Here is a 16712-nt window from a genome sequence, read left to right as displayed (position 1 = left end):
CGTCAAGAAAAGTTCAGTAAAGTTTAAGTTAAGGAAAAAAATCCAGTTAAAAAAAAATGTTTTTGTTTTTTTTTAAACAAAACCCCATTTTAAATGGATAGAATTTCCAAAAATGTTTTAAAAAGCAACACATAAGCGGTATTACCGCGTCCGTAACGACCCAGACGAGGAAAATATTTACACAGGGAACTCTGTAAAATAATTATTAAAAAACCAACGGCAGAAGTGTTGTTTTTTCTTTTATTTGTCTCCCAAAAACCGTTATAAACGGTAATCAGTCACATGGTCATCAAACAGGTTCCAGTAGAAACTGCAAATCTTCCCACAAAAACGAGACCTCACAACTTAGAGATAAAGTGCACAAGATAAGTCTGGATCAGGCAAAGATAAACTTGATAAAATGCAGAAGACACTTCTTCGAATTCGGCAATAAACCTAGCCGGACGTTGGCGCGGGCATTGCGTAACGTCAGAGAGAGAACATATGTCCCACAAATCACCAACCCCAACGGTAGGACTTTGCATGTACCCAAACAGATCTCGGAGGCATTCAGGGAATATTACCAAACGCTAGACCATTTGTCTCCCCCCCCCAATCAGAGCAAGATAGAGAATCACACAAGATACGGATACGAGAATATCTCTAACAATCAAACTTGGGCAGATTTACACAAGAAGCAATAGAATTAATGGATGCACCGATAACGCAAAACGAACTATCCAAAGTCCTTTCGGAATCCCCCACAGGAAAAGCACCCGGCCCAGAAGGGCTAACACTGTCATATTATAAAAAAATTAATGGAGATCCTTTCCCCTCATTTTTTATGGGACCTTAACTCGTTGACATCAGGGAACAACATGCCTAGAGATTCCCTGAGGGCCCACATAACCATGATCCCAAAAGGGAAAGATCCCTCACAATGCCAGAGTTATAGGCCCATTTCTCTTTTAAATACAGACCTAAAAATCTTCTCCAAAATACTAGCAAACCGGATCTCCCTATTCCTACAGCGATTGATACATAAAGACCAAGTGGGTTTCGTTCCACTTAGAGAAGCCAGAGACAACACAACAAAACCCATAAACCTGATCTACTACGCGCAAAAATTTTCGATCCCAATGTGCCTACTGTCAACGGATGCAGATAAAGCATTTGACAGGGTTGACTGGGATTTCTTATTCGCAACCCTGTCACAACTTGGAACGGGCCCCCATATGACACAATGGTTAGCTAGTCTATACTCCAATCCAACAGCGGCGGTCAGAGTAAATGGCCAGCTCTCGTCCCCCTTCTCTATCTCAAACGGGACAAGACAGGGCTGCCCTCTATCGCCACTGATCTTCATCATATGCCTAGAACCTCTCCTAGGCCATATCCGCTCTAACCAAAATATAGGGGGTTTAATTTTAAAAGGCACAGAGCATAAGATCGCAGCCTACGCGGATGACCTCTTATTCTTCATCACCAAACCACAAATATCCCTACCCAATTTAATAGCAGAAATTAATCGATATTCGACGCTATCCAATTTTAAGATTAAGTATCAGAAATCTGCGGCACTGAACATCTCGCTCCCGGAGACCCTGACGGAAGAGCTCATGGACTCTTTCTCGTTCCCTTGGAAAAAAGACAAGATCCTTTATCTAGGGATTTATCTTACACCCACTGTAGCAGAGCTGTTTTCCGCAAATTACCCCAATCTTATTAACAAGATTCGTCAAGATTTAAACTCCTGGACAAAGGGTATCTTTTTGTGGTTTGGGAGGGGTGCCATACTGAAAATGAACATCCTACCGAGAGTATTGTATTTATTCCAGGCCTTACCAATTCACGTACCCGGATAATGTTTCCAGCAACTACTCTCACTCATGTCCAAATTTGTCTGGGCAGCCAAAGCAACCCGAATAGCTCACAACATCTTGACCAGGTCAAAAAAGGAGGGCGGTGTGGGTCTTCCAAACTTTCCCCGATACTACCAGGCGGTACATCTAGCATGTATAATAGACTGGCACAGACATAGGGGCTCTAAACAGTGGATTGATCTGGAACAGATAGCAACACCTGTATCTCTATCAGTTCTCCCATGGATCCAAGACCAGGCCACAACAGAGCTGACAAACCACCCTACCATCGGCCCCATGCTTACTATTCTGGCAAGGATCATGGAGGAGGCTGGAGTATCCCCCAGACCCTCCCCCATGTACCCAATCCTAGGTAATCCGGAATTCCCGCCAGGTAATGAAAGCAAAATATATTGGGAAAGGTTTTTGGAGGGTAAATTTAGAGCGAGTCATTTCCTTAGAGAGGGCCAGTGGCTGATGGGAGAGGACCTGGAAGACACGTCAGACCAAATTAGGCTTACATACTGGCAAAACATTCAATTGAGGCACTTCCTCTGCTCCCTCCCTCACCCAAGCCTATACTCCCGCCCCAAGGGACAATTTGAGGCTACATTTAGTGAAGAAGGTCCCTCCAGACACACTGTCACGAATGTATGAGATAAACACACAAATGGTGGACTCCCACCCCCCACCCTTCCCCAAGATATCTACAGCAGTGGGGAAAGGATCTCAGTATAACATTCACTCCAGAGGAAAGGGAGAAAATATTCTCACTGACGCACACAACCTCCTTATCAGGTCAGATTCAGGAGTCAGGGTATAAGACCCTCTCGCGCTGGTACAGGGTGCCCTCCCACCTACACAAGATGTTCCCCACGGTCTCCCCTCTGTGCTGGAGATGTGGGACAGAACAGGGGACGCTGCTACATGTCTTCTGGGACTGTCCGGTGCTGGCGGACTTCTGGTCGGAAATATGGAGAATCACCTCCAAGTTTACTAATTATATCCTACCTAAATCACCAGCCTTTTTCCTCTTGCATCACTGCGACATCCCTCTATCAACGTATAAGAAGTCAGTCGTGCACCACCTGATTAACGCGGCGAGATCTTGCATTCCCAGACTTTGGAGACAGACAGAGCCTCCCTCCATTAAGATGTGGCTCAATTCCATAAATTGGATAATGGAGATGGAGGACCTCACGGCCACACTCAGAGGTACGCAAAATAAATTTAGGAAGACTTGGTATCACTGGATAGAATTCCAGAATACTGAAGAATATCTACAGCTGTGAGACCCTGAACAGATATGTGGTATCCCAACCGTTCCCTGCTCTGCTCATAGTAATGCATATCGGGCAAAACAGTTAGGGTGCCTGCACACGAACGGAATTTCCAGCGCGTTATTTTAGGCACATTATCTGCCCCAGACCGCAGCCAATATGCTCCTATGAGGATCCGCAGTTGTCCCCAGACGGACGGATTTGTATCGCGTTTTTTCACGCGCGTGAAAAAATCTGCGACCTGTTCTAATTTGGGTCGGATTCTGCGCGTGAAGCCTCCAATACAAGTGAATGGGTGCGTTTTTTCACGCAGTACATCCGCAGTGCAGCTGCAGATGGAGTCACTGGTTGCTATGACTACAGGAAGTAGGCGTGGTAGGAGGCGTCCCAACACACAGCAGAGCTTCACAGGCAAATTTGTAGAGGGAGATAGGTAGTATTTCTTGCCAATGCAGGATGTAAGAATGCAAAATCTGTAGTAATGAATTCCTCTTGTGAATTTTTTTGCAGTGACTGAAATAAAGTCACGCTGGAGAAGCGCCCGAAAAAAGTTACATGGATCAACCATGCCCACAAAGACATCTGCTCACCGGGTGAAAGCATGTTGCCAGAATAATTTAACAGTACTCGCACAAGCAAGAGGGACAAAACGGAGTCTGGGTGTTGGTTTTTAAGCTGTTTTCCAAGGAATGGGCAGTTCTCTAGTGGTTGGGTTTACAATAAGGGGCGGCTGCTGGTTTTTCTGCGCGTTTTTTCCCCCGACACATCCGCGTATATCCGCGCGTGATTTTTCACGCATCCGCACCTATCCGCAAGCACATTTAGGTACCATACGCGCGTGAAAATCCGCTAGCGGAATCCGGAACGCTCGTGTGCAGGCGGCCTTAAGATAGTTATAAAAATGTTTTGGTTTACAGATAGCGAGTTCCCAGAACCCGAAAAATCAAAACCTCCAGGAACACTGAACAAAAATATAGTTTGTCCAGTTCGCGCAGTTACATGCTGAAATAATTGTTTTAGTTGTTCTAAACGTAAATGTATGCTGACAGAGATACTTGGCTAACTGTCAATGTTTAGGTATGGAAACCAAAATGAAAATGGCTGAATGGTAAAAACAAAACCCAAAAAACAATGGCGGAAGTTTTTAAAAAAGTAAAAATGAACAGTAAGTCCTACAACACATTATATGGACCCCAGAGGGGGGCAGTAAAAAACAAGCCCTCATACGAATATGTCAATGAGTTGTGGCTTTTGCAATCCAATGATGAAAATCGCTTGGTCCTCGCTGGGTGACAGCGATATCGCAGTGAGTCTTACCACGATTTCTATGCATTTTTTTACCGCGATATCACGATTTGGTCGTGAGACTTTGTAGCGCTCTTTTGCCGTGATTATTAGGGGGGGGCTTTAAATATAAGCCATACTCTGAAAATAAGCCCTAGCTGCATCTCAAAGGAAAAAAAGCAATATATTACCTAACAAGCACTCTGCACCACCGCACTTCTCCTCCCGAAGCTCCAGCACACTTGTTTGTAGTCTTTAGCTGCCGCTTCTTGGTCAGGGTATTCATAAATCCTGCTTCCTGGAAGTGCTGCTTCTGATTGGTTCTTGAGCGCCGTGGCTCAGCCAATCAATGCACTGCTCGATGAACCAATAACAGCCATTCAATGCGGCTGAAGACTGCAAATAAGTGTGCCAGAGCTGCGGAGGAGAATTGCGGCGGAGCGGGCAGCGCCTGTTAGGTGATGTATTGTTTCTTTTTTGTTTTTAATGTACATAGGGCTTATTTTAGGGACAAACAGTTGGATTTCTTTTTGTAAAAGTTGCATCGCACCGCACAAAAAAACGTGATTTCATGCGATGCAACACAAAGGAAAGCTCCATAGGGAAACATGGGCTACAAAACCTCACAAACTGCAACTACGGCGTGCCGTGATTTTTTTTCTCACAATATAGTGGCCTACAAAACATCGCTCATGTGAAGGAAGCCATTGGAAAGCATGAGCATCACGTACATGCCATTTACAGCACCGTCACATAGCAAGAAAATCACACTATTGTGGCCTCAGTAGTAATAGTGACCCCCACAGTAGCCCCAGTAGAACTAATGCCCCCCCTTCCCACATAGTGGCCCCAGTAGAACTAATGCCCCCCCTTCCCACACTGTGGCCTCAGTAGTAATAGTGACCCCCACAGTAGCCCCAGTAGAACTAATGCCCCCCCTTCCCACACTGTGGCCTCAGTAGTAATAGTGACCCCCACAGTAGCCCCAGTAGCACTAATGCCCCCCCTTCCCAGACTGTGGCCTCAGTAGTAATAGTGACCCCCACAGTAGCCCCAGTAGAACTAATGCCCCCCCCCCTTCTCACACTGTGGCCTCAGTAGTATTAGTGACCCCCACAGTAGCCCCAGTAGAACTAATGCCCCTCCCTTCCCACACTGTGGCCTCAGTAGTAATAGTGACCCCCCACAGTAGCCCCAGTAGAACTAATGCCCCCCCTTCCCACACAGTGACCCCAGTAGAACTAATGCCCCCCCTTCCCACACTGTGGCCTCAGTAGTAATAGTGACCCACACAGTAGCCCCAGTAGAACTAATGCCCCCCCCTTCCCACACTGTGGCCTCAGTAGTAATAGTGACCCCCACAGCAGCCCCAGTAGCACTAATGCCCCCCCTTCCCACACTGTGGCCTCAGTAGTAATAGTGACCCCCACAGTAGCCCCAGTAGAACTAATGCCCCCCCCCTTCTCACACTGTGGCCTCAGTAGTAATAGTGACCCCCACAGTAGCCCTAGTAGAACTAATGCCCCCCTCCCTTCCCACACTGTGGCCTCAGTAGTAATAGTGACCCCCACAGTGGCCCCAGTAGAACTAATGCCCCCCCTCCCTTCCCACACTGTGGCCTCAGTAGTAATAGTGACCCCCCACAGTAGCCCCAGTAGAACTAATGCCCCCCCTTCCCACACTATGGCCTCAGTAGTAATAGTGACCCCCACAGTAGCCCCAGTAGAACTAATGCCCCACCCTTCCCACACTGTGGCCTCAGTAGTAATAGTGACCCCCACAGTGGCCCCAGTAGAACTAATGCCCCCCCCCTTCTCACACTGTGGCCTCAGTAGTAATAGCTGCCCCCCACAGTTGTCTCAGTAGAACTAATGCCTGCCCCTTCCCACACTGTGGCCTCAGTAGTAATAGTGACCCTCACAGTGGCCCCAGTAGAGCTAATGCCCCCCCCCCCCTTCCCACACTGGCCTCAGTAGTAATAGTGACCCCCACAGTAGCCCCAGTAGAACTAATGCCCCCCCCTTCCCACACTGTGGCCTCAGTAGTAATAGTGACCCCCACAGTGGCCCCAGTAGAACTAATGCCCCCCCTCCCTTCCCACACTGTTGCCTCAGTAGTAATAGTGACCCCCACAGTAGCCCCAGTAGAACTAATGCCCCCCCCTTCCCACACAGTGGCCCCAGTAGAACTAATGCCCCCCCCCTTCCCACACTGTGGCCTCCGTAGTAATAGCTGCCCCCCACAGTAGTCCCAGTAGCACTAATGCCCCCCTTCCCACACTGTGGCCTCAGTAGTAATAGTGACCCCCACAGTAGCCCCAGTAGAACTAATGCCCCCCCCTTCTCACACTGTGGCCTCAGTAGTAATAGTGACCCCCACAGTAGCCCCAGTAGAACTAATGCCCCCCCCCCTTCCCACACTGTGGCCTCAGTAGTAATAGTGACCCCCACAGTGGCCCCAGTAGAACTAATGCCCCCCCTCCCTTCCCACACTGTGGCCTCAGTAGTAATAGTGACCCCCCCACAGTAGCCCCAGTAGAACTAATGCCCCCCCTTCCCACACTGTGGCCTCAGTAGTAATAGTGACCCCCACAGTAGCCCCAGTAGAACTAATGCCCCCCCCTTCCCACACTGTGGCCTCAGTTGTAATAGTGACTCCCACAGTGGCCCCAGTAGAACTAATGCCCCCCCTTCCCACACTGTGGCCTCAGTAGTAATAGCTGCCCCCCACAGTTGTCTCAGTAGAATTAATGCCTGCCCCTTCCCACACTGTGGCCTCAGTAGTAATAGTGACCCTCACAGTGGCCCCAGTAGAGCTAATGCCCCCCCTTCCCACACTGACCTCAGTAGTAATAGTGACCCCCACAGTAGCCCCAGTAGAACTAATGCCCCCCCCCTTCCCACACTGTGGCCTCAGTAGTAATAGTGACCCCCACAGTGGCCCCAGTAGAACTAATGCCCCCCCTCCCTTCCCACACTGTGGCCTCAGTAGTAATAGTGACCCCCACAGTAGCCCCAGTAGAACTAATGCCCCCCCTTCCCACACAGTGGCCCCAGTAGAACTAATGCCCCCCCTTCCCACACTGTGGCCTCAGTAGTAATAGCTGCCCCCCACAGTAGTCCCAGTAGAACTAATGCCTGCCCCTTCCCACACTGTGGCCTCAGTAGTAATAGTGACCCTCACAGTGGCCCCAGTAGAGCTAATGCCCCCCCCCCCTTCCCACACTGGCCTCAGTAGTAATAGTGACCCCTATATAAGCCCCATTTTTTGCAAAAATCTCATCCACACACTGCGGCCAATCCACACAGAAACGGCCATGCAGCGCGGAAAACACGTCAATTCTTTTTTCATTTGCACAGCGGCCTCTCTCTTCTCTATGGGGAGCGATGGCAGTAGCGGAAATGCAGGCGGCGAAGCTGCGCTTATCCTGCGGAAATCTCGCGTTTTTTTGGTGCGGTCATTCCACGAGATTTCCGTCCCGTGTGACCCCAGCCTTTGAGTCCTACCAAGACACATCCTGACGGAGCCCCATAATCACAGGGGAAGTGGGAACAATACGGGGACTTCCACGCAGGCCGGAATCAGTCGGATGGACATTTCTGCATCACAATGTTCTCTCTATGGGGCTTGAATTCCGACCCAGTTAAAATTGGCGCGTCTATGATTCTAAGCCACCAGATTAAATTCTGCTGTGGAACTACAGACGTCAACCGGATTTCTTACATACAGGAAATGTAACTCCATGACAAAAGTCTGCAGAAAAAAATGGCGTGGACGCAGTGTTAGCTATGGCTTCATTGGACGCCGTCCGTGTGGGAAACCGCAGAATATGGAGCTTGCTGCAGGTGTGTTCCCGCATGTGCGATTTGCACGCTGAGATAGAATGACATCTGCTGGTATCTAATTACTTGCTGATGCCCAATGCATGTCTGTGGGCCTACTGAACTGCGGATCATCCGCGCGGGTCCCACAATGCAATTCTGCCTATGTGTATATATATCTATATATATAAAGCTGAAAGCCCTCACTGACTGACTGACTGACTGACTGACTCGCCAAAAGTTCTCCAACTTCCCGATGTCGTAGAAACATGAATGGCACGAGCATAGATTATCTCCAAAATAGGAAAAGTAATTGGGTCCCAACTCGATTATTCAATTCTAGCGCAAGAGAATTGGCGTCGAAATTTAACGTACATGATCTAAATCTCTCACTTCCCAATGTCATAGAAACTTAAAACTTGGCACGAGCATTGATTATGACATAAATAGGAAAAGCTAATGGGTCCCAACTCGATTATTCAATTCTATGCGCAAAAGAATTAGCGTCCAAATTTTACGTACGGAATCTAATTCACTTCCCGGTGTCATAGAAACTCGAAATTTGGCACGAGCATTGATTATGTCATAAATAGGAAAAGCTAATGGGCCCCAACTCGATTATTCAATTCTATGCGCAAAAGAATTAGCGTCCAAATTTTACGTACGGAATCTAATTCACTTCCCGGTGTCATAGAAACTCGAAATTTGGCACGAGCATTGATTATGTCATAAATAGGAAAAGCTAATGGGTCCCAACTCGATTATTCAATTCTATGAGCAAAAGAATTAGCGTCCAAATTTTACGTACGGAATGTATTTTTCTCACTTTCCAGTGTCATAGAAACGTGAAATTTGGCACGAGCACTGATTATGTCATAAATAGTAAAAGCTAATGGGTCCCAACTCGATTATTCAATTCTATGCGCAAAAGAATTAGCGTCCAAATTTTACGTACGGAATGTAGTTTTCTCACTTTCCGGTGTCATAGAAACGTAAAATTTGGCACGCGCATTGATTATGTCATAAATAGGAAAAGCTAATTGGTCCTAACTCGAATATTCAATTCTAGCGCAAAAGAATTAGCGTCCAAATTTTAAGTACGGAATGTAATTTTCTCACTTTCCGGTGTCATAGAAATGTAAAATTTGGCAGGAGCATTGATTATGTCATAAATAGGAAAAGCTAATGGGTCCCACCTCGATTGTTCAAATCTAAGCGCAAAAGAAGTAGCGTCCACATTTTACGTATGGAATCTAATTCTCTCACTTCCTGATGTCATTTTATATAAAGAAAACGTCGCATGGTTACCTCCCGTGGTGTTTCCTGGGTAACGCAGAGAACTATGCAAAATGGTGAACATATGTTTTTCCGGTATCTCTAAAGTAACCACGACTTCATAAGATTTCCGTGTGAACACCAGATAAATACCAGTACCAAATTAACTCGGGCGAAGCCGGGTATATCAGCTAGTCTATATATATAAAGACGAAAGCCCTCACTCACTAACTGAATGACTGACTGACTGACTGACTCGCCACTAATTCTCCAACTTCCCGATGTCATAGAAACATGAAATTTGGCACGAGCATTGATTATGTCATAAATAGGAAAAGCTAATGGGTCCCAACTCGATTATTCAATTCTAGCGCAAAAGAATTAGCGTCCAAATTTTACGTGCGGAATGTAATTTTCTCACTTTCCGGTGTCATAGAAACGGGAAATTTGGCACGAGCATTGATTATGTCATAAATAGGGAAAGCTAATGGGTCCCAACTCCAGTATTCAATTCTATGCGCAAAAGAATTAGTGTCCAAATTTTATGTACGTAATCTAATTCTCTCACTTCCTGATGTCATTTTATATAAAGGAAACGTCGCATGGTTGCTCCCCGTGGTGTTTCCTGGGTAACGCAGAGAACTATGCAAAATGGTGAACATATGTTTTTCCTCAGTATCTCTAAAGTAACCACGATTTCATAAGATTTTCCGTGTGAACACCAGATAAACACCAGTACCAAATTAACTCGGGCGAAGCCGGGTATATCAGCTAGTGAGGCCATCAACACAACAGGGTCGTCCCCTGCGCTGCATCCTGCAGACAGTCCCAGCTGCTGAGAGGTCCCGGGGTCTGCAGGCCGGAGTGTTGTTAGCGGATGTACGTGTATATTATGTGTCCACGAAGGAGCTGGCAGTAATATAAACCGTACACCGGCGGCGCCACAGAAAGGTAACTGTTGTCACACTGTTATGGAAGCTGCTGAAAGAAAATCAGTCTCTGTTGCCCATAGCAACCAATCACAGCGCAGCTCTCATTTCTTATACTGCTGAGTTAGAATGAAAGCTGCGCTGTGATTGGTTGCTATGGGCATCTCACTCATGAAAGCAGTCTTGGTAATCTTTGGTTCCCATAGCAACCAATCACGGCGCAGCTTTCATTCTACCTCAGCAGAATAAGAAATGAGAGCCGCGCTGTGATTGGTTGCTATGGGCAACAGAGACGGATTTCCTTTTAGGCAGCTCTACTACATCGACAATCGTACACTGATCACCCCCTGGTCATGTGATTGCTGCTCCCTCCCACACATGTGATCACATGACAGTGACATCATCACAGGTCCTGGAAGCTGCTGAGGTCTCTGCAGGTGGAGGTCTGTGTGTCCCTCATGGCAGGTTATTATTAACCCTTCACTCCCTGTGTGAGATCAGACGTCCCGGCTGTGAGGTGACTGATAGCAGCGGGGGTTTATGGGGTCATCCTCCGCATGGAGCTGTGATGCCGCGGTCAGACGGGGCGATTATTGTTCAGACGAGCGAGAAGCGAGCGATAACAGTAAATTCTAAATGTGAGCGACAAAAATGGGAATTTTCTCACTTTTTCCTCGTTCTTCGTGTTAGCATAAAGCCGCTGTCGGCTCGTTGGCTTCTCGTTGGCGTGAGCAGCGGCCGCTCCTCCTCTCATCGCCGCTACAATGACCGCCAACGGCTGAACGGTTTACGAATGTAATTCTAAACAGAATGTGACGGCTGTATAAACAGCAGCGAACCGCGCCGTCCTGCGCTCGTACGGACAATACCCCAGCTCGCCATAACGCGTTCGCTGCGGCTTACACCGTCGTCGGCCGTGGGTACACTAAGCGATTATCGCTCAAATACAACAACTTCACAAGCTGTTTGTGGCTCCAGAGTGGGATCCTCCCACTTGTCACCTCCAGGCCCTTTGATCAGACATGGTGACACAATCTCCGATCCTTGCTAAACATCTTTTCTCCCGAGCGGGCAGGTACTCGCTGGAGTATTTGTCCTTAGTGAGTATGCTCGCTCATCTCTATTGATGATCTTTCCTGATGATAGGTCAACCAGTAGTATTGAAAACCCCTTTAAGGCAGCGGTCAGGGGTCTCTGGATCCAGCAGTACCGGACATCTCGGTCTGCTAACGTCTCCAAATGTGATCCGCGGTTTTGGGATCCCGTTGAGTTTCTGCCAAACTGTGACACAAAGATCAACCCGCTGTTTGCAGCCCGACATATGCATGCATGTGAAGCCCATGCTTTCCAGTGTGCTCTCTCACACCGGTGTTCTGTGTGATATCACTACGTTTTCTCGCAGAGATGTGGCGATTTTGTGGCGCTCTTTTACTGGGATTTTCGGGGGGGGGGGGGGGGGGGTCGGAGGAGGCTTGAAGCCCTACCCTGAAAATAAGCCCCAGCTGCATGAAAAAAGAAACAATACATCACCTATGAGAGGCGCTGACCGTCACGAAAAGGCGGTTTGATGCGCTGCAACACAAACAAAGGCTCCATACGGAAACATGGGCTACAAAACATCACAAATTGCGGCGAGCCGCTATTGTTTTTCTCGCAATGTAGTAGCCACAAATTATCGCCAATGTGAAGGATCCCATTGGAGAGCATCGGCTTCACATACATCTGTCAGCTGGTACATGTTGTCCAATCATGTTATCGAGCGGGAGGAGCCGAGCGGACTGATGGATGGTTTTACGGGGAAAGACTCTGCTTAGTTTGTCCTTTTATACATTGATATCTCTGCACATCCTGATCTGAACAGTCCAGTGGGCGGAGCCATCAGTGATTGACAGCTATTTGTGTATGACTGTAAATGGAGGATAGGCTGTCAATCCCAGATGGCTCCGCCCACTGGACTGTTCGGATCTGGATGTGCCGAGATATAAATGAATAAAACACAAGTTATACTGAATATTTACCCATAAATCTATATATCGGTCCGCTCGGCTCCTCCTCCTCTATAACATGATGCCTGCTGATTGGACAGCTCGTATGAGCTGACAGATTCCCTTTAAATGTTTCTTGCTGGAGTCTTCGAGGCGTCTTCATTCCATAAAGGAAGTCTTGTCACCCGCCTATTAATACATATACCGTTCTGTATGGGCTGTAATAAGAAAACCAGAGTTACCTTTATATTGTGCCAAGTGTCTCCTATGCCAAGATATCAACCAATAAGTTACTCCCGCATCATTTGCTAATGAGCTCTGGACCAATCAGTGAGCAATCTGCCTCTGCCAGCGGTCTGGGCTTTCTTCCAGCCTTTTCTGCTAAGGCTGCATTCCCACAAACGTATATCGGCTCGGTTTTCACGCCAAGCCGATATACGTCGTCCTCATCTGCAGGGGGGGAGGCTGGAAGAGCCAGGAGCAGGAACTGAGCTCCTGCACTGAAAGGGGGCGGGGCTAAGTTCTGAGAATTAGCCCCGCCCACACCCCGCCTCTCCCCATTGCAAATGGTACCATTTGGTACCATTTTTCAATATATACAACTTTTTGATTGCTTTATTTTTTCTTGGAGACAGGGTGACCAAAAAAGTGCATTTCTGGCGTTCTTTTTTTTTTTTTTGGACGATGTTTGCTGTGCGGGGTAAATAATGTGTTACTTTGATAGATCGAACTTTTACGGATGCGGTGATGCCAAATAGGTATTTTTGTTTTATTATTTTATTGGAAATCTGACAAAAGGTTTTTTGTTTTTTTTTAAACAATTAGTAAAACTAGTTAGTTATATTTACCCCCTTAAATGCCATGATAAATTCCAGCACTTACGTGGTGAGAAAGATGGAGGGGGTGCCCTCTGTCACTCTGGGGGGCCCTCTGTCACTCTTGGGGGGGCCCTCTGTCACTCTTGGGGGGCACTCTGTCACTTCTTGGTGGCTACACAATGTGATCAAGAGACACTAATGGGTTAACATGTCAGCTGAGGGCTTAATGAAGGAAGCTAGGTTTGTCATCTTTGTATTTCTAGTAAGCCTAATTAGATGCCTGTCTGTTTTCACTGGAGGGTATAATATACCGCAATACAGATTGCAGGGTGCAATACAGACTCCATGGTCAAGTCCTGTAGCGGGAATAAAAATGTTTGAAAAACTCTTAAAGTGGTAGTACCAGAATCGCAGGCTATCTCTTATCCATAGGATAGGGCATAACTTGCTAATAGGTGGGAGTCCCACCACAGAGACCCCCACTGATCCTAAGAATAGGGGTCCCGTGTCTCTCGTTCTCTTCCCTGTGGGCTTACTGCACCCCACAGTGAGGATGAGGCTGGAGCGCTGCTCATGCAAGCAAAGTGATGCTACATTAATTTTCAAGAATTCCGTTTCTCTTCTCCAGAAGCCGAGCACTGAAGCCCTAACACAGGTGTGACCGGAGCCTTACCTGTACTATGGGGACGAGCAATCGTTAATATAATGTTTGGTCAAATGTTCCTGCCCACTTAATGGACCGTGTAGAAAGCACTTAAGGGGTTATCTGACGATTTCAATTTCTTGCCGGAACACGCCGAGTCAGACCTGCCACATCCGGTTGAGCTCCGACAGGTCAAATGGTATCGCAGACTGCGTTGTCGGTGACGTCATAGAAGAGCGACGGGGTGTCGGCTCATTAAAATAATTAGGCTCTCTCAGCACTGATTCAGAGATAGAAAGAGGGCCTTGCCTAATCACTCTAATGATGCGTCAGCCTGTCTCTCTGCTATGACATCACTGACAACGAAGGTCGCGATACGACGTGATCTCTTATCGGAACTCAACCAGTAGTGGCGGGTCCAATTCTGCGCGGTCTGGTAATTGGTTGACTATATTTCGTGCAGCATAAAGCTTCTGACTGGTTCCCTTTAATAACTCCTTTAGACTGCCTGTCCACGGCCGAGGCGGAATATTACTGGTGATAGTCCGCCGCGGGGGAGAACTGACAGGTCTCTGCGGTGAGCCTATTGGGGCTAATGCCCACGGCCGGATTTCTGCTGCGTTTTCCGCAGCGGAATTCCACAGTTATTAGGTTCTATTGCACCTAATAGCTTTTCTGCCAGCCAATGCCAAAACGCGGAATTTTACTGCGGAGTTCTGCAGCGGAAAATAAATCGCGGCATGTTCTATTTTCCGCAGATTTATGCCACAGGAGGTCTCCATTAATATAGTAATTAATTAATTATAGATAGGCTCGCCGAGGAAAATCACAGCATGGAACGATTTGAATCCAGCGAGCAGAGAATCGGTATGATTCTCCGCTCATGGACGTCGGGATGCGCTTTCCATAGCCAGCCTATGTAAAGCGAGTCATGCCAGGTCCGCGGGCGATTTATCGTCATGGATCTCGCAATGACGACTCGCCCGTGGACAGCCAGCCTAAGTGTTTACCCCAATTCTCTACGGCAAATCTAATCCGGGTCTCTGCAATATACAAGGGGTTCGAATTATAATATGCTATAACCTGTTAATTAATAAAGAGATTTTTTGCAACATTCATTCAAATTACACCTAAAACAGTTGTTTAAATGTGTATTCCGCAGTTTTCAAGTAGGTGGTCAACAATGCCCCATTGAGGTCCATACATGCTTGCAAAGGTTATATTATCAACTGTCAATATCTTCTGTAGGGGAAAGTTTTCCTGATTGACCTGTCAAGGATGGAGAAGGACAGAAACAAGATGGCGGAGAGTGTATTAAATCTCACCGTAGAGATCATCTTCCAGCTTACTGGAGAGGTGAGAGATTCTGATCATGTCACATTACATCATTCTTCCCTATGGTAATAACAGATGATGTCACTGGAGAGGGGAGAGATTCTGATGATGTCACATTACATCATTCTTCCCTATGGTAATAACAGATGATGTCACTGGAGAGGGGAGAGATTCTGATGATGTCACATTACATCATTCTTCCCTATGGTAATAACAGATGATGTCACTGGAGAGGTGATGGACTCTGGAAATGTCTGTAGTGATATTTATTACTGTCTCCCCATATACAGGATTACACAATAGTGAAGAAGACCTCTAGTGATGGCTGTCGGGCCCCTGTGTGTGATGGATGGGGGAGAACCCTGAGCCCAATCATGAGGCCCCCATCTCACCACCTGATACATGAGGACATCAATGTACAGAAGATTCTAGAACTCACCAACAAGATGATTGAGCTGCTGACTGGAGAGGTGATGCTGCAGGGAATGCTGGGACATTATACAGTAACAGCACTGGAGGCTTCTGGGTAATGACTGTATATTGTGTTGTCAGATTCCTATAAGGTGTCAGGATGTCGCTGTCTATTTTTCCATGGAGGAGTGGGAGTATTTAGAAGGACACAAGGATCTGTACAAGGAGGCCATGATGGAGACCCGCCAGCCGCTCCCATCACCAGGTAATAGACAGGACTAAATACACGGGGACTTTATTATCTGTATGTAAAGAATGACTTAAGTGTCTGTCTGTGTTTTCTCCAGTTTCATCCAGTAAGAGAAGCCCACCAGAGAGATGTCCCCGTCCTCTTCTTCCACAGGACCATCAGGTAGATGGAGATGTCCCTCTGATCTGTAGAAGGCTGTGAAGCTCTTGTCTTCAGTCTTATTAGATGTCTTCTACTTGTGTGATGAGGCCGGTGGAGATGGCAGGATTACCCCTGACCAGAGACACCACATGTAGTCTGGATCTTCTCCCAGTTTTCTGGCGGTGGAGACTGCTGGTGGGAATAAGGAGCCAACAGGTTGGATTTATATCTATCTGCTCCTTTATGTCCCCCGAGACAAACAGCGGATGTGTCTGGTAGACGCTGATCTCCTCCACTGAGACAACGTGCAGTGTGTCTAGCCATGCCGGATATACATGTGTATGAGGTTCCTGAGGGATCATTGAGCTGCCATCTAATATCAAGGTCCAGCTTCTAGACATGCAACTATGTGGCTTAGATAACTACTCCTGTCAGGTCATTTCGGTCATCATGATGATTAATGATCTTTTCTGGTCATGTAAAACCTTCCACATGACTTCTCCAACCGTCTGCTGACTTTTACAATATTTGTCTCCCAGCTTTTGTATCAGGATGAAGATCTGACCGATATTAATACTACAGAGACAAATGTGAGGGGCGATCAGCGGTGTAAAGAGGAGATTCCTACAGGTAACCGCCCAGGTGAGTAGTAACCACTAAATACAGCAGAGAGGAGTCACAGAAGATGAGACACATAAC

General features: G+C 47.1%; 1 protein-coding gene across 1 annotated transcript in view; it reads left to right on the top strand.

Moving 5' to 3' along the window:
- LOC136628737 (zinc finger protein 850-like) overlaps positions 1-16712 on the top strand; it is a 93183-nt gene that overhangs the window by 29211 nt on the left and 47260 nt on the right. The window contains exons 5-6 of the mRNA XM_066604839.1: positions 15039-15045; positions 15125-15276. Coding sequence (XP_066460936.1) covers positions 15039-15045; positions 15125-15276 — 159 coding nt within the window. The remainder of the gene's footprint in view (positions 1-15038; positions 15046-15124; positions 15277-16712) is intronic.

The sequence above is a fragment of the Eleutherodactylus coqui genome, chromosome 5, assembly GCF_035609145.1.
Source record: "Eleutherodactylus coqui strain aEleCoq1 chromosome 5, aEleCoq1.hap1, whole genome shotgun sequence".
Classification (NCBI taxonomy): Eukaryota; Metazoa; Chordata; class Amphibia; order Anura; family Eleutherodactylidae; genus Eleutherodactylus; species Eleutherodactylus coqui.
The sequence above is the reverse complement of the archived record's forward strand: the minus strand, read 5'-3'. Positions and strand labels throughout refer to the sequence as shown.